At 38.0% G+C, this 21895-nt stretch overlaps 1 protein-coding gene across 4 annotated transcripts in view; it reads right to left on the bottom strand.

Annotated features, from left to right (window-relative positions):
- The window catches only part of cep43 (centrosomal protein 43), a 92364-nt gene that overhangs the window by 12509 nt on the left and 57960 nt on the right, over positions 1–21895 (bottom strand). For 3 of the 4 annotated variants that reach the window (XM_039747683.1, XM_039747685.1, XM_039747686.1), the window contains 4 exons: positions 19868–19929; positions 5429–5490; positions 3707–3802; positions 142–153 (listed from right to left, as the gene is read on the bottom strand). In XM_039747683.1, the coding sequence (XP_039603617.1) occupies positions 142–153; positions 3707–3802; positions 5429–5490; positions 19868–19929 (232 nt within the window). The remainder of the gene's footprint in view (positions 1–141; positions 154–3706; positions 3803–5428; positions 5491–19867; positions 19930–21895) is intronic. The other variant, XM_039747684.1, reaches the window with a different exon arrangement.

Here is a 21895-nt window from a genome sequence, read left to right as displayed (position 1 = left end):
CCTTATTTAATACACACTAACAAATCTCAATACAAAACAAGTTAAAGCACTTTGGTTGTTGATTAGGTTACTTTAGGTTTTAAAATGGCCTTAAAGAAAATTACTTTTTTTGAACAACCAGGGAAATATTTGAATACTAACCTCTTCGTCCTTCTGAGTAAGGCAATAAAAGAAATAAAAAGTTGTCAGTACAATGGAACAATTTTGAGGCGATCAAACTACAAAATTCCACAAGTGCCCAATTTTACCAGCACTGGTTTTAAGGTAGGAACCAACCTTGGATGAGAAGCCACTGCAACAGAGTACATCCACACACACACACACACTTACACCAAGCCAATTAACCTAACATGAACATGTTGAAGGAACCAGAGAGAGTACCTATAGAAAATCTGCACAGTGACTGGGATAATAGGTAAACTCAACAGAAACAATGACCATGATGAAAACTGAACCAAGACACTTTAAACTGTGAAACAGGAACATGAACCAATGAAGCACCATTCTGCCTTCATTTTGTGAAAATGAGTACCACTTATATTTCTAGAAATAAGGGACATCATCACAACATCTAGAAAGTCTAAAAAGCTCCTCATTTAGACACTGCTCTTCGATGCCATACTCATTAGTTCATCACTAGGAAAAAAAACACCTCTACATCTTTATATTTTCATATGTAAATTCTTTCTGCCACCTACCAAAGATGTAAAATCATACAATTAAATTATAAATCTGTTAGAATATAAATGACACAATATAAAAACTGTACTTTGTAGTATTACCTTTCAGAGACTGTTAGTTTTGAGTTTTAGATTGTTAGTTTTGAGGTTTAAATATTCAAGTTGATTTTGCAAAAGATGGGGCATTCTGCTGTGCTGGTAACATGCTGAAAGAAGATGGAGGTGCAGGTTAGGCAGTAGTATTAGATTGAGATATAAAAGTAATCATGTGTAGGAGAGAAAAGATTAAGTGTCTGAGGAATAATATAGAGTGAGATGCAGCTCAGCTGTGCAGAACATGAAACAAAGGTGAGATAGGATTGAAATGAGACTCAGGTGAATATGCAGAAATTCACTGAAAGATAAGACACTAAGTGCAGAACTGTCAGAAAAGATTTACTGGGAAACGGTAAGTTGTGCAGTGTGGTGAGGAGAAACAGGATGAAGTAGTTTAAGGAAGTAAACCCAAATGAACAGTATGACTAAGTGAACAGGTTCAATGAATTTGAGGTGGCATGGTTGATAGCAAAAAGTCTGAAGATTTTAGTGACATCATGCTTTCTTTCATATAGAGACAAGATTTCTCTCCAATTACAAACAGATTCTAGCAATGAGAATTTTTGTGTCTTTTCTTCTGTGAGCCACCTTTAGAAATGCAATAAGTTTGCTCTTGTGCTGGAGCCCAGTGGCAGCTGGTATCTTCATTCAAATGTGTGGGTCTGATGCTATGCTGAACAGGAGCTCATGGAAAAGCAATTGTTTTCTCTAGATGAAATCTTAAGACACACTTGGCACATAAACGTAAATGCTTTTAGAATGTTAATCAGACATCCTAGGCAATTATAACATTGAAAGGTATTGTAGGAGACAATTTTGAAGATGCAAGCTGAATTGAGTACATTCCCCCTAATATTGGCAAAGTATTTGGAAAATCCTGCTTTTATTTACTGCTTTATTAATGCATGCTCAATGCAATGAAAAATATAGATTGCAGATAGATATTGTCCGCTCAACAAAGCTGACTTTTAATGATTGTAGTTAATAAAAAAAACAAAAACTAGCAAAACTACTCCATGGCAAATTCAAATTTACCAATGTTAGCTGGCGAGGGTAAAGTGGAGAAAATGTTGCAACCTTTTCTGAGAGCCATCTAAAAGTAAATTAAGCCTAAGGAAAATAACAGATTAATGTGAGTGATGTTTAAATATACTATTGCCTTTGCAAAGAAAGGCATGTAAAACTTATGAATCATCTGTCAGTAGCAGATAAGGAGGCACTTTACTCAATAGGGGCTATTACAGTATGACCCATAACATTCTGTTAGATTGAATAAGGTATTTAATATGCACAAGAAAACTAAAAGAGCAAAAGAAAACTTTGTGAAAGTATATATATATATATATATATATATATATATATATATATATATATATATATATATATATATATACTAAGCTCATTAAGTAAAACTTTATCTTGAAACAGAAAGTAGTTGTTGTTTAACCAAAATTGCCGACATAATACTGTCAGTAAAGCAACAACATATACAGAGAATCATGAAGAATCATTATAAATTACAACATATCATTGTTCGCATTTTCATTTCATCTGAGTGCTGCTGCCTTGTTACTGCAGACTAGGCAAGTAGAGATATTTGACTTCCTACATCTTTAAGAAAGCTGAAGATACTCCAGCAATGTCTGAAGAGCAAGTAGGCAAGAGAGACAAGCAATATATGCAAAGTACTGTATTTCCTGGTTGCAGATAAAAGGAAGAAGTTTGAGATGCTCGAATAATACATTTTAGTACAAAGACAGGAAAATTGAATGGCCTTGGGCAGTGGCTACAAAATTCAGATCTGGAGGATACCTGTGGCTGAAGGTTTTTATTCTGAACAATTTCACAATCAGTGTTTCATTCTTACTTTTTGAATTCTTAGTGAAAAGTGCTTTTTATTTTCATAGTCTGAGAAATTCTAAAATATTTATACTTTTTCCAAAATGTCAACTGCCCTTCTTTTGCAATCTTTTTAATTCAAACTTTCCCACTTTTAATTGTTTCCAAATGCTGGCAAAGCTTAAAGCTTAATGGATACAGTTCCTTCACTCCAATATTCACTTGCCTGCTCATCTGTAACAGACATTTCTTGATTAGAAGAAAAATTAAAATGTCAGTGGGATAATTCACTGCCATTAACTGTTGTATGTTCCTCTGACTGCACTGCTCATTGTTAATCATCAGCATTTAGATTCAATTAATGGAGCAAACTATACAGAAAAATGTAAATTAGTAAGAAAATGGTAAAAGAAATATAAGCTTTAAAGTACATCAAACACCACAAAATACAACAGCAGTATTTGTAAGGGAGATAACTGAACAATAAGATCAATTAAAAGTATGAATAATGCAGTGATTATGATATTGTTTGGAATAAAAAAACTGCATCCATGGGTTTACCCAAAGAACTGAACTTGAAATGCACTGCACAAAGGGTGTAGGAGGAGGAAACAGGATCATGTTACACAAGTCGTACAAAATGCTCTTCACATCCAAGAGCTGAAAAATACAGTTAGATTTGGCAGAGGCAATTTAAACCTGAATTACTTGCCTTGTTAAAGTGAAAAGTTCAGCACAGTGGATAGAACAGCTACCTCATGGATCCAGAGTCCTGGGTTTGAATCCCATGTTGGTCTGCTGCCCATATGAACATTGCACATTTCTCCCCTGCCTGTAAAGGCCTTTTTCCAGATATTCCATTTTTCAAATAACAAACTAAATATGTACATGTTAGGTTGATTAGTGATTAGATGAGAGTGTGCATGAACCAGGCAGTGGGCTGGCACCCTTTCCAGGTTTGGTTCAAATCAGGATAGATTCTTAAGGTTTCACAACCCCAATTTGGATTAAGTAAGCTTAAGAATATGATGTTACTTAATATCATTCTTTTTCATTTACACCAAGTAAAATATTAAAGGATGAAGCTGTACCTTAGAGTTTGCCTTGCTTGTTGACAATAAAATATTTGGCTTCTCTTCAAGAAATGTATTAGAACTTTGAATTATTTCAGAGATATCTTCTGCAACCTAACAAAAACACATGATTTATAAACTTCTAGTCTTTTACACCTTCAGGTAGGTATTTACAGTTATTTTATTAACAAGCAGTACATTCTAGAAATATATCCTAAACCGATAAAATTAAAAAAATACAACTATTGTACTGTGGTACACATGCAGTAGTACGTCAGAATATAACATTTTAGCTTGGATTAATCAGCCTGCACAATATGTTTTCTTAATGAAACATCCACTCATGACAGCAATGCTACAATTGTATTTATTTTATATATAGTTAAAGCTTTCTTTATAAAACTAAGAAAAACACAACTGCTAGAATATTTCTACAGTTCAAGTACTGGAAGGTAACTCTTTGAGGGTTACAAATATTTTTAAGTTCACAATAATATCCTTGGAGTACCTTTCATATTTAAGAATAACACAAACAAATATACACACATCACAAATTAGTTTAAGGATCTTAAAAGTGGTAATACAAGAAAACAATGACAATATAAAGCAAATAAAGATAAAGAATTTCACAACATACCATTACTATACAGTGATCCCTCGCTATATCGCGCTTCGACTTTCGCGCTTCACTCCATTGTGGATTTTAAATGTAAGCATATCTAAATATATATCACAAATTTTTCGCCGGTTTGCGGATTTCTGTGGACAATGGGTCTTTTAATTTATGGTACATGCTTCCTCAGTTGGTTTGTCCAGTTGATTTCATGCAAGGGGCGCTATTGGCGGATGGCTGAGAAGCTACCCAATCAGAGCACATATTACGTATTAAATAAAACTCCTCAATGATATACGATATGTTTCCCGGGCGGTGCTTCGCATACTTAAAAGCTCTAACAGCACGTATTGATTTTTGATTGTTCGCTTTTCTTTGTCTCTCTCACTCTCTCTGACATTCTCTGCTCCTGACGGAGGGGGTGTGAGCAGAGGGGCTGTTTGCCTAGAGGATACGGACACTCCTCTAAAAAATACTGAAAGACTACCTTCACATTGCTCCCTTCCTTCCGGCTGCTTTATCACGGTGCTTCGCATACTTAAAAGCCCAAAAGCACATGTTGATTTTTGATTGTTTGCTTTTCTCTCTCTCTCTCTGTCCCTCTCTCCCTCGGACATTCTCTGCTCCTGACGTGCACTCCTTTGAAGAGGAAGACATGTTTGCATCCTTTTAATTGTGAGAAAGAACTGTCATCTCAGTCTTGTCATGGAGCACAGTTTAAACTTTTGACTAAAGGGTGTTATTTCATGTCTAGAGGGCTCTAATAATGTTAAAAAACATATTTAGAAGGTCATAAACAGGTTTTCTATGCTCTATCTGCGAAAATATTAGATTTATAAATAAAGAATCCTACTTCACGGAAATTCATTTATCGCGGTAGAGTCTGGAACGGATTAACCCCAATAAACGAGGGTTTACTGTATTCACTTTTTGAATATTTGGTAGCCATTTATCTTGGTCAGTTTCTATTTATATTTTCTATTTATTATTACAATCTACAGTACATTGCATTAGGTGTCTAATGATAGATATTGCACTTTTTTATTAAACCTTTTTAAACATTGAAATAAATTGCAAAAAAACTAACTTTTATTCAAAACACATGAAAATAACTGATATTTACATACCACACTTCGACACTGGATGAAAAATCGTTTATACATTCCAAGAAACTCAATGAAGTCAATTGCTGTATGGAAAACATTAAATAAATGATTTTTAGTAATGCATCTAAAGAGAAAAAAAAGCTCTCTGACATCTTCAAATTTGTTCTTATTTCACCAAATCTAGGAACATTACATTATTATAATTAATATAGAAAGTAGTCAGTAAATAATGTATCAATAGTAACTTATCAGGCACAAGCTATGTTTTATAAAGTAAACAGAAAAAGCCAACATATTCAAATGAAAACAAGCACTTTGGGAATGATTAGGTATTAAATGTTAATAGTACAAGCAGTTGTGAGAGCACTGATTACCTTATCACATGAAAAAAAAAATACAACTAGAAATGTGTGACCATAAAGATTATATATAAAAAAAAAAAAAACCAAAAACACTGCCATAAATCAATGACTGATTTATAATTTATTTTTCACCTTTGACTGCAAAGCCCCATTTTTTAGCTGCCATTACTTCAGTGTCCTCATAGCGAACTCTCTTAGCTCACTCATCCTTACCTAATCTTGTTTTAAGGTTATTAATGAAACTTTGTGTTAGTGCAGCTCAAACCTATTCTCTTTAATAAAGAAAGTAATTTGTCTGTCTTTGAGTTGCAAGATAATATTATTCCTAAAGTTTATTTCAGGCCTCAAAAATTGTCAAAACTGAACAACATTCTCAGAAACACATTAGTCTATTGTTGTTTTGCAAAATGAAGGTTTTGCCAAGCAATAGATTGCCAAGAAGTTAAAGTTTAAATTCAAAGATGTTCAATACACTTTTCACAGAAAACAGCAAACTTGGATCTAATTAGGAGTAAAATAAATGGAAGGCTTAGATGCACAACTGAACAAAATAAGTGTACCAGAGTAGTTTGGTTATTGGGTGCTGCCAGTTAAACACACAACAAATACGAATATATTTGCATGTATGTATGGATATACAGTATAAAGTTCTAAATGTAAGCATACGATTTGTATAGTATACCAGTACTAAAAAAAAAAAAAGTACAGAAAATCTCAAAGTTTCAAACTGTATGGTATTAGCATTTCGGTATTTTCATTATCAGAATTAAAATAGTAGTTTTCAAACATCTTGTGCCCAACTCTTTGTTCTTCTGCTCTTCAATGTGGAGAATTCAAAGATGAAGCTTTGGTTTGTGTGTGAAAATTAGGGATGCACCGAAATTTCGGCCGGCGAAAATTTTCGGCCGAAATAGCATTATCGGTTTCGGCCGAAACGTAAGAAAGCGCCGAAAATAAAAGCCGAAATTGTCGCCACGCCTCTCCCATCCTCCCGTCTCGTTCGCTGTCATTACGCATCAAACACGGAGTATGTCGGCGGTTTGGAAGCACTTCAAAGTTTCAGATGAGGACAGCAAAGTTGCAATATGCAACATTTGCTCTGCAAAAGTTTCAAGAGGGGGTTCAACAGCAAAGACATTTTCGACTACAGGTTTAATACACCACCTTAAGTCAAGACACGCAATTGAATTTGAGGAATACCGTCAAACAACGTTGGTTAAAACTAAGCCAACTAGCACATCAACACCCTCGGTTGCCACATTTTTCAAAAAAATTAAGAAATTTGCAAATGACAGTGCTAAAGCACGTGACATAACAGAGAAAGTAATGGAATTCATTGCTTTAGATGACGAGCCGTTTTCAGTCGTGGAGGACATCGGATTTCGTAGGCTAATACACCACATTGAGCCGCGTTACACACTGCCAAGCAGACAGTATTTTGCAGAGACCTCTCTACCTGAAATGTATGACCGTGTTGCAAAACATGTTCATGAGCTCATGACCACAGATATCTCTGCTCTAAGTTTTACCACAGACATATGGAGCTCTGACGTTAGTCCAACTAGCATGCTCAGTTTGACAGCGCAGTGGATAAACGCGAGTTTAAATTGCAAAACATTCTGCTTCATGCACAGGAGTTTGTCGGCTCACACACTGCAGCAGCAATATCCGATGCTTTGGCTAACATGTTTGAAACTTGGAACATAGACAAGTCTAAAGTGCATGTGATTGTGAGAGATAATGCACGGAACATGATAAAGGCTATGGATGACAGTGGATTAAAGAGCATACCTTGCATGGCACACACGCTGCAGTTGGCTGTGAATGAGGGAGTGCTTAGTCAGCGGAGCATATCAGAAATCACAGCAACTGGGAGAAAAATTGTGGGACATTTTAAGCATTCTCCGCTTGCTTATTCCAGACTACAAGATTTGCAAAAACAGTTTGGGATGCCAACAAACGACTACAGCAAGATGTGGCCACTCGATGGAACAGTACATACTATATGTTGCAAGGATTACTTGAACAGAAGCAGGTTTTAGCTGCATACATGACAGATCACGACCTGCCAGCAACTTTGAGTGCACATCAGTGGATGTTGGTGGAAAACATTGTCTCTCTCTCGCCCGTTCGAACAGTTAACCAAGGAAATAAGCTCAGCTCAAGCGCCTGTTGCTGAAGTTATTCCACTGATCGCAGCACTGAAGCGCCTGCTTGGAAAAGAGGCGGAAACAGATCATGGCGTAAAACAGCTAAAAACTCTACTGGAGGCTGTTAACAAACGCTTCCAAGACATTGAGTCCAACCCTCTTTACGGCATTGCAACAATATTAGATCCACGCTTTAAAGACCATTACTTTGACGATGAGAAAAGGCAGGATGTACGCGAAATGGTGCAAACAGAGCTTACGGCTCTTGAAACCTCTGGTGAAGCACAAGCGCGACGGGAGAACAGAGCAAACTGTGCCTGAGAAACGGTCACGCATACAAGTGATGAGCGCACATTCCTTCGCTTTCTGATATGTTTGAGGAAATTTTACAGGAAAGCGTCCCAACCCACAGCGTGTAAGAGCAAGCGCAGCCTCACAAGAAGTAGCAACCTATCTAGCTGAACTACCCATTGGCAGAAGTGACAATCCACTTGACTACTGGCGCGAACAAAGATCGCTTTCCTTTGCTTGCATGGACTGCGCGCAAGTACTTATCTGCCCCAAGCACCAGCACAGACAGTGAGAGATTATTCAGTGCAGCATCTCATGTTCTTGATGAGAACAGAAATCGTCTCTCCAGCCAGAAAGCTGAACAACTTTTGTTCATAAAGAGAAATCTGCCACTTTTGCTAAAATAAAGGGCAGCCTAATTTGATGTTGTTTACAGTTAAAGGTTTGATTTATTTATTCTGTTATTGCAATGTTGTTTTGCACAGTAATTTAAAATTGAAGTAAAACGTTTAATGCAGGTAATATTTTGCACAATTCGTAAAGGCACTAAAAGCTAACACAGACTGAGTGATTTTATTCAGTGCAGTATGTTCTTCATGAGAAGAGGAACTGTGTCTTCAGCCAGAAAACTGAAAAACTTTTGTTCATAAAGATAAACCTGCTTCTTTTGCTTAAATTAAAAGCAGACCAATTTAGTGTGTATAGTTATGTTGTTTACAGTAAGAGGTTAGATTTATTTATTTTTCTTCTGTTTGTGCACTGTTGTTTGGTACAGTAATTTAAAATTGAAGTAAAAAAGCAGCTAGCATTTTTTTTGCACAATTTTGTTACAGAAAGAAATTTTATCTAGTTTTGTTATTGTTAAACAGCCTTATTACTGTTATTTATTATCAATAAAAGTTTGATTGCTTAATTAATTTGTAGTTTTTTTAATACAAACAAAAAGAAAATATTTTAAACATGTTTTTTAATGAAGCCATTTTCGGTATCAGTTTTCGGCCAAGTGCATCCAAAAATTTCGGTTTCGTTTTCGGCCCAGAATTTTCATTTCGGTGCATCCCTAGTGAAAATATACTTATAGCCCTTTTTGGAGCAATTACAAATGAAACTTCACTCTAAGAACAAAGTATTTCTATATGTGGCACTCCTTTATCAACAACATCTTTTACTAGAACTCATTAAATTAATTGTTGAATCCCTACTACTTTTCTATTAAATCTGTAGGTGCTTCAATAATCTTCTACTATCCAGTAAGTGTACAGTATGTCATCTTTTTCCTTTTAATTTTTGATTATCTTCACTTTCTGAAACCTTTCTGGATGGTCTAGGGAACGTGAGAGGTACAGTAGGTTCTAGGCAGATAATATAGTATTTTACCTACAATAGTTAACATGGAAAGTAATTCTAGCATATCTATCACACTATTATTCTAAAATTAATGCATTTCAGAAAATAGTTTGATTTTGGAGGATATTGCTCTACATGAAATATTAAGTAAAAAGTGTAGCACATTTAACTGCCATTATGAACCCACATACACACACACTCTGCTACATAATCCTAGTACAGCAATGGGTGTCTCCAAAAGATTATTAGTTTGGTGGCCAAAAAAGTGCAGTGAACATTATGTAGTGGAAGCCTACAGCACAGCCAAATTATTATTACAATGTACATCAATTATGAATGAAACAGTAACATTATGCAATAACAATGTTATATTAAAGAAAGCAGAAATCAGATAATTCATTGGCCTATTAAATACTAATTTGCCAAATTCCAGTTTGAATTAACCACTTGTAGTAGCCTACTGCTGATGAATATTGTACTTAATAATTATAAACTGATAAAGATAAGCATGTAACGGCCTGGTGTAACTAAAAGGCACCACAAACCAGATTTAATTATCAATTTATTCCACAGTAAACTAAGCACAGTAAAAACATATAAAACTTTAACAACACAGGAGTAACTGGGTTATACTAATAAATAGACTTGTTTTCACTCTGACAAGATGCCTTGCTACGTGCTTCTCAGGTACAGTAGATAACTCCCTGAAAAAAAAAACCAACAAAAAAAGAAAACAAAAAAAACCAGGAGCTTGCTAACATAGTGGGCATAGAAATGGGTACAGTGCAACCATACTTTAATAAACACATATCTGTTATCTGAAATATCTCTCTGTCGATCAAGTAGACAACCCTTTACACACTCGCACTTTCACTATCTCACTCACTCACACACAGTCACACAGACTCCATGATAGTAAATGGGCTCAAAATAGCTTCACTATGTTACTGTGACTTCTTTCAAATAATTATGTCTAAAAAAAGAGGTTGAATATATAATTAACATTAGATATAGCTGCAGACAGCACAAAATATACGTAATGTAACTAAACTTAGCTTGCCAGTTACACTAACGTATTTAATCTTTATCTTTTTTAGCTGTTGATAGTGTCATAAATAGCCACCACTCAAACAAAATCAATTCAGCACAACCATTTCCCCACAGACCCACCATGCTGCACTTTCGGTAGTAGTTCTCATAGCACTGTCAGATGACTATTCAGAGTTATGCTAAGGGTGGTGGCGAGGGCAAAGTAATGTGCTGCTGAAATGTAACCTATAGAAATTTATAACACATATTACTTTGCAATAATTATTGCATTGTTCTGCAAAAATATTGTATTATTATGCAATAATTACTGTGTTGTTATTGTGTACTGTTGAGTAAGTTTAGTGCAGATGTTTTAACACAGGCAGAATAGCCTCATAGTGCCAGGATCTGCTCAGGGTTTATTCCGGACTGACTGGTATTACTTTCACTGAATGTGTTTAACTGCTTAAGATTGACGGTTTTAAAACTGAATGTTGAAAACATGTAACACTCTTTGGTAACTGCACACGTGTGCCTTGGTCATCTAGTGACAGACATTCGGGGAGAGATTAAGTATGTATGTAGCATGCAATCAAGTGAAAGGAATTGAATCATACAGGGAGAGATTAAGTATGTTATATAGCATGCAATCAAGTGACAAGAATTGAATCACACTGTAGGTAGTGTATACATTTATTCATTTTTGTGCTGAGGGAAAATGCTGATCCACCCACACAAGAATACAGTAATTATCATGGCAACAATGGGTGTACAGCAGGAAGCAAACATGGCGGATAGTACAGCAATCCTTTGCATAACAGAATCACATAGCCACTCAGAAAAGAATGTGCTGTGTGCAATCCAGTAAATTATTCTATTTAATCCATTTATTTGCAAATAGATATTATGAAACAGTGTGATCTGGTGCAGAGTAGCTAGTGTTCATACCTCAAATTCTGAGGGCCTTTGGCTGGGGATGGAAAAATGGGATGGGTGTTATTTGCTTCACAGCACATAGACTAAATACAATTTCTTAATTGAGTAGTACTACTGACAAATTTCCAGTATTCAGTGTTATAACAGGTAACAAGTATTAGCAAATTCACCAATACCCATTCTAAAATTCATGGGGCAAACTTGCAAAACCAATGCAGACTCTGGCTCATTGATGCACAAATGATAGATCAGTGCTATCACTCTTCCAGTGTAAACACATCTGTACCAAACTTTAATGTGATTAAAACTAAAAGTATGCCTACAACATTTGTTCAGTTCTTGCCACTTGATTGCAAGCTACATGAGTGCTTAATCCCTCCATCAACAGCTGTAATTAGATGACTGAAACATACACAATAACTGCAGCACCAAAGATGGTTGTGAAATAATGCAATAGTTATTAAGTAATAACACAATAACACAATAACAGAATCACTTTTTATTTTTTTCCCCCAGTGGTAGGAATAAGTTTCCACATTAACAGGTAATACTAGGACCAATGCCTCAAAAGCTACACCTTCATCAGTATACCTGACTACTTAAAGGGTGGAAACTGTGGTGTCCAGTGGGGTGGGGTGCCCTGTATTTTTGTATGGTATCAAGACCACCATCTACCACCCATTGAAGGCACCATAGAGTACAGCATTAAAGTTGTTAACCTGAACAACAGGAGCTTATTTTAAACCAATGGGGAATAATAAATATTGACAAATACTAGTAACAAAATCAAAGCTGTGGAATTTCTCTTTAAAGTAAAATATAGTTTAAAAAAACTTCACTTTATTAAAGGGAGAAAAAAAACTATGCCTAAAGGTAACAAACACACAGGTAAATAAAATCAAATGCTGCAAAATCTACAGTCATATTTTGGTTACATCCAGTACAACATATTTATTAGGAACACTTTTTTTTATCTGCTCCAATACTTTTCTTCCAACACGCTACATGAAATTGTGATAGACTTGCAATGCTGTGTTAATGAACTACTTAAGGTAAAGCAAAACACTTTTCACAGCATAGCATGGCAATATTTTAAATTTGGCAATTTATGATCAAAAGCTATAAATCTGTTTGTGGCATTTCCTGGAGTATACAGATATAACCTCTTAATTTGAACAAAACCTGTGTGAGCCTTTTCCATATTAGCTGCATTACTGTTAAATGTGAAGAACTCTGCTTTTTGTGAACCTGGATACACTCAGTCATTCATGCTGATGTTTGAAATAAAGGAAATGTATTACTGTATGAACATCATTTTAAGAATATTTATTTCTTTTACAGACTTTAACACCAGTCATTTATACCTTCATGTACAAAGGTTTAGACCAGGGATGCCCAATACGACGATCATGATCGACCGGTAGATCAGAAAGGTAGTGCAGGTAGATCGCGTTGCATTCAAAAAAAATTTTTCAAAACCTTAGTCTATATATCCTCTGCATGGCATTTGCCACTTGATTGACATACAGGGCGGCTAGTCTGAGATCTCTTTTCTTCTAACATACTGGTCATCCTGCATGCACGATCAAACGCGAGAGCTACTGCAAAACTCCGGCTGTGATCTAGTTAGCCTTCCAATTTATATCGACTAAAGAAGGGATTTTTTAAAAAAAAATTGTTTGGGGAGGGTATGGGCTGGATGTGGAGTTGGAAGAGGATTTTTTTTTCTCACAATGTCACAGTCGAAATGCGTTTGTCTGATCTGTCAATCTATCATTGCTATTCCAAAGAAGGAAAATGTGGAAAGGCACTTTTGAACTGTTCATAAAAACTACAAAACTGACTTTTTTCTGAAAAACTATCTCAGAAAGAGAAAGGAGAGGGAACTAAAATTGCAGTTATTCAGACAGCCGTCATTTTTCACTCAGCTGAATTCAAAAGTAAAGGCAGACACACCAAAACATCGTTCCAGGTGAGTCACTCTATCATTAAGCATAAGGAGTCCTTCCAAGATGGAGAGATGATAAAAGATGCCTTTGTTGAGACAGACGGCTAGGGAGAAATTCCTGCTGAGATTTCAAGACCCCTGGCCGGAGAAAAAGGAGTTTCTCCTTGTCATTACAAAAGCAGAATACAAGCAACTTAATAACGATCAATGGGCGCTAGACTTGGCATTTTTCTTCCGATCTGACCAACATATTGAATGAGCCTAATTTACAGCTGCAAGGAAAAGAGAACTCCATGCTCAATATGATTAGCTCAGTTAATGCTTTCAAACAAAAAATGCAACATCTGTCCTCAAAGCTGCAGTGCCTTGATTTGGGGAACATCCAAAACCTTGCATAAGAGCTGGAGACGCAATGGAAGGCATGTGCGCAACTTGACAGCATCCACTACACACAACAGATTGAAAATTGCCTGTCAGACTTTGACAGACGGTTTCAAGACTCAGCTTTACTTGAGGCAATCACTACATTTAAGTGCTATCCATTTGGGGAAGATGTTGAGGGTGATTCACCCGCATCAAAAATTGCAACACTGTTTCACCCAAAACTCCTCTACAGTGGAGGATGAGATTTTAACACTACAGGATGACATTCAGCTGAAGTCTGGGGCTCTTGGACAGTTTTGGAACTTACTCACAGAGGAAAATAATACAGCCATGAGTCTTTTTGGGAAAGATGCAACAAGTTTTTCAAACCAGGATTTGGGGATCCTCTGCCATTCCTCCTTGCAGATACTCTCCAGTTCTGTCAGGTTGGATGGTAAACATTGGTGGACAGCCATTTTTAGGTCTCTCAAGAGCTGCTCAATTGGGATTAAGTCAGGGCTCTGGCTGGACCATTCAAGAACAGTCACAGAGTTGTTGTGAAGCCACTCCTTCGCTATTTTAGCTGTGTGCTTAGGGTCATTGTCTTGTTGGAAGGTAAACCTTTGGCCCAGTCTGAGGTCCTTAGCACTCTGGAGAAGGTTTTTGTCCAGGATATCCCTGTACTTGGCCGCATTCATCTTTCCCTCGATTGCAACCAGTCGTCCTGTCCCTGCAGCTGAAAAACACCCCCACATCATGCATGCTTCACTGTGGGGACTGTATTGGACAAGTGATGAGCAGTGCTTGGTTGTCTCCACACACTGAGGAGAGGCAAGACACGACAGCCCGCATGGAGTTTGCAAAAAGACACCTGAAGGACTCCGAGATGGTGAGAAATAAGATTCTCTGGTCTGATGAGACCAAGATAGAACTTTTTGGCCTTAATTCTAAGCGGTATGTGTGGAGACAACCAGGCACTGCTCATCATTTGTCCAATGCAGTCCCCACAGTGAAGCATGCCGGTGGCATGTTCAATTTCTCATTAATGCAATTATCTAATCAACCAATCACATGGCAGTTGCTTCAATGCATTTAGGGGTGTGATCCTGGTCAAGACAATCTCCTGAACTCCAAACTGAATGTCAGAATGGGAAAGAAAGGTGATTTAAGCAATTTTGAGCGTGGCATGGTTGTGCCAGACGGGCCGGTCTGAGTATTTCACAATCTGCTCAGTTACTGGGATTTTCACACACAACCATTTCTAGGGTTTACAAAGAATGGTGTGAAAAGGGATAAACATCCAGTATGCGGCAGTCCTGTGGGCAAAAATGCCTTGTTGATGCTAGAGGTCAGAGGAGAATGGGCCGACTGATTCAAGCTGACAGAAGAGCAACTTTGACTGAAATAACCACTCGTTACAACCGAGGTATGCAGCAAAGCATTTGTGAAGCACACTTTAGGCCCCTTAGTGCCAATTGGGCATCGTTTAAATGCCACGGGCTATCTGAGCACTGTTTCTGACCATGTCCATCCCTTCATGACCACCATGTACCCATTCTCTGATGGCTACTTCCAGCAGGATAATGCACCATGTCACAAAGCTCGAACCATTTCAAATTGGTTTCTTGAACATGACAATGAGTTCACTGTACTAAAATGGCCCCCACAGTCACCAGATCTCAACCCAATAGAGCATCTTTGGGATGTGGTGGAACGGGAGCTTCGTGCCATCCTATCAATATGGGCCAACATTTCTAAAGAATGCTTTCAGCACCTAGTTGAATCAATGCCACGTAGAATTAAGGCAGTTCTGAAGGCGAAAGGGGGTCAAACACCGTATTAGTATGGTGTTCCTAATAATCCTTATATACTGTATATATACTGTATATATACAGGATATATATATATATATATATATATATATATATACACACACACACTAATAAAAGGCAAAGCCCTCACTGACTGACTGACTGACTCACTCACTCACTGACTCATCACTAATTCTCCAACTTCCCATGAAGGTAGAAAGCTGAAATTTGGCAGGCTTATTCCTTACAGCTTACTTACAAAATATAAGCAGGTTTCATTTCGAAATTCTACACGTGATGGTCATAACGGTCGATAACAGTCGACAACGTCCGCCATGTTGAACTTTCTTATTTATGGCCCCATCTTCATGAAATTTGTTAGGCGGCTTCCCTGCGCTAACCGAAACCGATGTACATACTTATTTCCGTGGTATGACGCTACTGTTGGCCGCCATATTGAACTTTCCAATGTCGCTAATTCTCCAACTTCCTGTGTAGGTAGAAGGCTAAAATATGGCAGGCTCATTCCTTACAGCTTACTTACAAAAGTTAAGCAGGTTTCATTTAGAAATTCTACGCGTAACGGTCATAACGGTTGACAACGTTCGCAATGATGAACTTACTTATTTATGGCCCCATCTTCTTGAAATTTAGTAGGCGGCTTCCCTGCGCTAACCGAAACCAATGTACATACTTATTTCGGTGGTATGATGCCACTGTCAGCCGCCATATGGAACTTTTCAACAGTCTTTGTTACTCATGGGCCCATTTTCCAGAAATTTGGTACGCAGGTTCCCAACGCTAACTGAATCCTACTTACGTACATATATATAGGGTGGCCCACGAAAAAGTGGCCTGCCTCCAATAGATCCCATGACGTTGCAAAGAGTGTGCATGAACATGCTGAAACGGGGACACAGAGATGTATTGACGCATAAGGAGATCACTTTCAGCATCTTCTGTAAATGTTAATACCACATCTGATCATTTTTCTCTTCACCACATAATGCAGCCATCTCGGTTGAGGCGGGCCACTTTTCATGGGCCACCCTGTACATCCATAGCCTGCAGCTCGGTCACCGTGTGAGGCGGCATTGGGTCCCCCATCCCAACGCTTCCCACGTTGTTGGCTGCCTGCCTATATAAGGCTGTCCGTCGCTCTGGTCTCTACATTCCCTTCCTTGCTTCGCCATGGGATTCACGTCTCCCTGCTGATAACTACAGCATTTTCATTTAATCTACGGCTTCTCCGCTGTTTTATTGTTCGTTTATTACGATTATAGTTATTGTGTGGGTATTTTAGACTTACTTTACATTGTTCAGGTACCCATTTCCTTTATCATTCCAACCGCATTCCCCATTAACATGTCTATCGAGGTGATCACCATCGATCAAAGAACTGTCACTTACCGAGTGGTTTCCATGCCCGGAGATGGCACCTACCTTTTCTATTCTCTTTGTTACATATTGCACGGCCATATCAGGCTCACTCTTGATATCCGGAGGAACATTGTGTCTTATGTATTGAATGACTGGGACAGGTTCAAGGTGTGGACTGATGACGGTACAAGAGATAATTATACTACACAGGAGCACTATAAGAGTGAAATGCTTAAGCCCTTCACCTATGGTTCTGCATGTGAGTTGATGGCTTCCGCTGAATTGTTCGGATGTCATTTTCAAGTGTACCGAAATGGCCAAATATTTTACACCTTTCGACAACCGGCAATGCCTCTTAAACATCTTAAGTTCACAGGTGACGATTTGAGTAATGGACACTTTGATGTTTATGAATGTTTAAACTCTCAAAAGCTGGATGTGAAGTTATCGATGAAACCGGTTGTATGCTTACAACGCTTGACAGTTGCCGAATGTCACTTCAACACAAGTCCTGCAAATACTGTCGTAATTGAAGCAAACCATGAAACTCAAACCGATTATGACAGCAGCAATCCAAGCTGTGAGATTTGAAATAAGATTACTGTTCACATGGCCAACTGTATGTTACATGCTCAAGAGTAAGCTCAGTGCAAAGCTTAGTCATATTACAACCGGAAGGCCGAACTCACAATGTGGTATACAAAGAGATAAAATAATAAAATAATTATTGGCATATTTTCCCTCAGTTTAAAAAGGTTTTCTTCTTAATAAAAATTTTAAGGCAGTACTTCGCCGCTGCTAAGCGCGGGTATTTTGCTAGTATATATATATATATATATACACACACACACACACACACACACACACACAGCATTTTTAATGTAGGTAAATCCTTTCGACCTGGTCATTTTAAAAGTAGCTCGCAAGCGAAAAAGTGTGGGCACCCCTGGTTTAGACAAACATCAAATTCTAAGCAAAAGAGAAATTATTTGAACTTGCGGCGGACAGAACTTTGAAAGCAACATGGGACATTTCTGGCACAGTGTGCGTCAAGAATATGAAGACTTGAGTAATGTAGCGTTGTCAGCATTGTTGCCTTTTCCATAGACATATTTACTGTATGTGAAAGTGCTTTCTTGGCTTTAACTGCAATAAAACTAAAGAACGAAACTGGCTCCAGCCTGAAGATGATGTTATACTAGCCGTCAGTAGCATCCATCCTCACATAAAATCTTTGATGGCAAAAAAAACAAGCCCAAGTATTGCTTTAGAAAGGTAAGCACACGCCATTATGAAAATAAGTACTTTAATGCACAAACCTACACGTGAGGGGTACCCGTGGACAAACTTTCACACCATTTGGGGGTACAATCGCAAAAAAAGTTGAGAACCAAGGGCTTACATGGTTGCATATTTCTCAAATTGCAATCTGAGACAAGGTACAGCATATATATACTGCTCAAAAAAAGTAAAGGAACACTTTGAAAACATATCAGATCTCAATGGGGGGAAAAAATCGTGCTGGATATCTATACTGATATGGACTGGGTAATGTGTTAGGAATGAAAGGATGCCACATCGTTTGATGGAAATGACAATGATCAACCTACAGAGGGCTGAATTCAAAAACACCCCGAAAATCAAAGTGAAAAAATGACGAAGCAGAGTAGTCCGTTTTGCCGAAATTTCATTGCAGCAACTCAAAATCGTACTTAGTAGTTTGTATGGCCGATGTTGGGGCATGCCCCTAATGAGAAAAAGGAAGGTGTCCTGGTGGATCTCACAGATGAGGCCGGGCATTGTCGTGCACCAGGAGGAACCCAGGACCTACTGCACCAGCATAGGGTCCGACAATGGGTCTAAAGATTTCATCCCGATACCGAATGGCAGTCAAGGTACCGTTGTCTAGCCTGTAGAGGTCTGTGCAAACTCCATGGATATGCCTACCCAGACCATCACTGACCTGCCACCAAACTGGTCATGCTGAACGATGTTACAGGCAGCATAACATTTTCCATGGCTTCCCCACACCCTTTCATGTCTGTCACATGTGCTTAGGGTGAACCTGCACTCATCTGTGAAAACCACAGGGCACCAGTGGTGGACCTGGCAATTCTGGTATTCTATGGCAAATACCAATCGAGCTCCATGGTGCCGGGCATTAAGCACAGGGTCCACTAGAGGACGTCGGGCCACCATCATGAAGTCCGTTTCAGATTGTTTGGTCAGAGACTTTCACACCAGTGGCCTGCTGGAGGTCATTTTGTAGAGCCCTGGCAGTGCTCATCCAGTTCTTCCTTGCCCAAAGAAGCAAACACTGGTCCCGCTGATGGGTTAAGGACCTTCTATGGCCCTGTCCAGCTATCCAAGAGTAACTGCCTGTCTCCTGGGATCTCCTCTATGCCTTTGAGACTGTGCTGGGAGACACAGCAAATCTTGTGGCAATGGCACGTATTGATGTGCCATCCTGAAGAACCCAAATGCAAAATTAGTGAAAAACAGTCAGAAAAGATGAGGAGGGAAAAATGTCAGTGGCCTCCACCTGTTAAATCATTCCTGTTTTACGGGTTGTTTCATTGTTGCCCCTCTAGTGCACCTGTTAATTTCATTAACACCAAAGCAGCTGAAACTGATTAACAACCCCCTCTGCTACTTAACAGAGCAGATCAATAACGCAAAAGTTTCACTGACTTGATGCTATACTTATTAAAAAGTATGTATATATATATATATATATATATATATATATATATATATATATATATATATATATATATATATATATATATATACATACATACACACACACACACAGTATACAGTGAATCAATTAGAATACTTACAGTTACTAAAGTCTTTGTCAACAGCTCGAAATTCATCTGTAACATACCTCTCCAGCATATTCCTTGAAAACCAACAATACAGACACATTTATACTTTTTAATAACAAAACTACAAATTTGATTTAAAAATATATTAATTTTGTGAATTACTTACTGATATCCTTTCATTTTTATATTTGTTATTATTGCTTTTAAGTAAGAGGTATTTTAATAATGAATGTACTCTAGTTACCCTAATTTTGGAATCCACTTTAATAAAAGGATAAGTAAGTGTGTATCAGTCTGTGCATCTGCTTGCTCAATGCTCTCTGAAAGCTGAAACCTTTTTTTGGGGGGGAAAGCTGTTCTGCACTGGGTCTACTTCAGTAATTCAATCAGTCAGAAGCTAGTTTACAGTCCAGACAAGAGTATAATCTTAATTTTCTGAGCATGAATTAAGCAAAGCCATGCCACAGTTACTGCATTAAACAAGCACATTCTTAGCTGCACCAATCACAGGCCATCTTTCAGCTTCATTGCCTATATTAATGTACTTCAAGGACCATATGAACAAAATGATGCTAATAACACTTCTTTGCTCCTGTATTCAAAACCACTAAAGCGTAGAAGCGCTTCAGGTGTGATGAGGCATGCACTAACTAGACAATGGATGGAGATAGATTCATGCAGTAAGTGCAGGTTATCACAGTGGGAGGATTTGTAAAGACAGATACAACAACTAGGATTTCGTTTATCAATCTATTTGTTAAAGTATGTGAGTGTTCAGCAGCCATTCCGTTTATCTGAGGTACTCATGGTAGCAGTGTAATGTGAATTGTGAAATGTGGTCAAGCTTGAGCAAAATTTGAATTAGTAAAAGTCTACAACTGTGTGCTAGTGCTGCATATCTCCATTTAGCTATTCAAGAACAACAAAATTCAGCAGCTGTAAGGTTCAGTCCAAGATGGTAAGAAATTACGTTAGACAAGAAGAACATGAATGGCATTTGTGCAGAGTTAAGCGTATGATTCTGTGTTTTGGGCATAACATTATATATATCATTTATGTAATCATTTTGCTACCACTACCATATAGCAGATGTTTAGCAACTACAGTGCATCTGGAAAGTATTCACAGCGCATCACTTTTTCTACATTTTGTTATGTTACAGCCTTATTCCAAAATTGATTAAATTCATTTTTTTCCTCAGAATTCTACACACAACACCCCATAACCATAACGTGAAAAAAGTTTACTTGATATTTTTGCTAATTTATTAAAAATAAAAAAATTGAGAAAGCACACGTACATAAGTATTCACAGCCTTTGCCATGAAGCTCAAAATTGAGCTCTGGTGCATCCTGTTTCCTCTGATCATCCTTGAGATGTTTCTGCAGCTTAATTGGAGTCCACCTGTGGTAAATTCAGTTGACTGGACATGATTTGGAAAGGCACTCACCTGTCTATATAAGGTCCCACAGTTTACAGTTCATGTCAGAGTACAAACCAAGTATAAAGTCAAAGGAATTGTCTATAGACCTCCGAGACAGGATTGTCTCAAGGCACAAATCTGGGGAAGGTTACAGAAAAATTTCTGCTGCTTTGAAGGTCCCAATGAGCACAGTGGGAGGTTTTGTAAAGGCTCCATCATCCACAAGTGGAAGAAGTTCGAAACCACCAGGACTCTTCCTAGAGCTGGCCGGCCATCTAAACTGAGCTATCGGGGGAGAAGGGCCTTAGTCAGAGAGGTGACCAAGAACCCGATGGTCACTCTGTCAGAGCTCCAGAGATCCTCTGTGGAGAGAGGAGAACATTCCAGAAGGACAACCATCTCTGCAGCAATCCACCAATCAGGCCTGTATGGTAGAGTGGCCAGATGGAAGCCACTCCTTAGTAAAAGGCACATGGCAGCCCGCCTGGAGTTTCCCAAAAGGCACCTGAAGGACTCTCAGACCATGAGAAACAAAATTCTTTGGTCTGATGAGACAAAGATTGAACTCTTTGGTGTGAATGCCAGGTGTCACGTTTGGAGGAAACCAGGCACCGCTC

The sequence above is a fragment of the Polypterus senegalus genome, chromosome 3, assembly GCF_016835505.1.
Source record: "Polypterus senegalus isolate Bchr_013 chromosome 3, ASM1683550v1, whole genome shotgun sequence".
Classification (NCBI taxonomy): Eukaryota; Metazoa; Chordata; class Cladistia; order Polypteriformes; family Polypteridae; genus Polypterus; species Polypterus senegalus.
The sequence above is the reverse complement of the archived record's forward strand: the minus strand, read 5'-3'. Positions and strand labels throughout refer to the sequence as shown.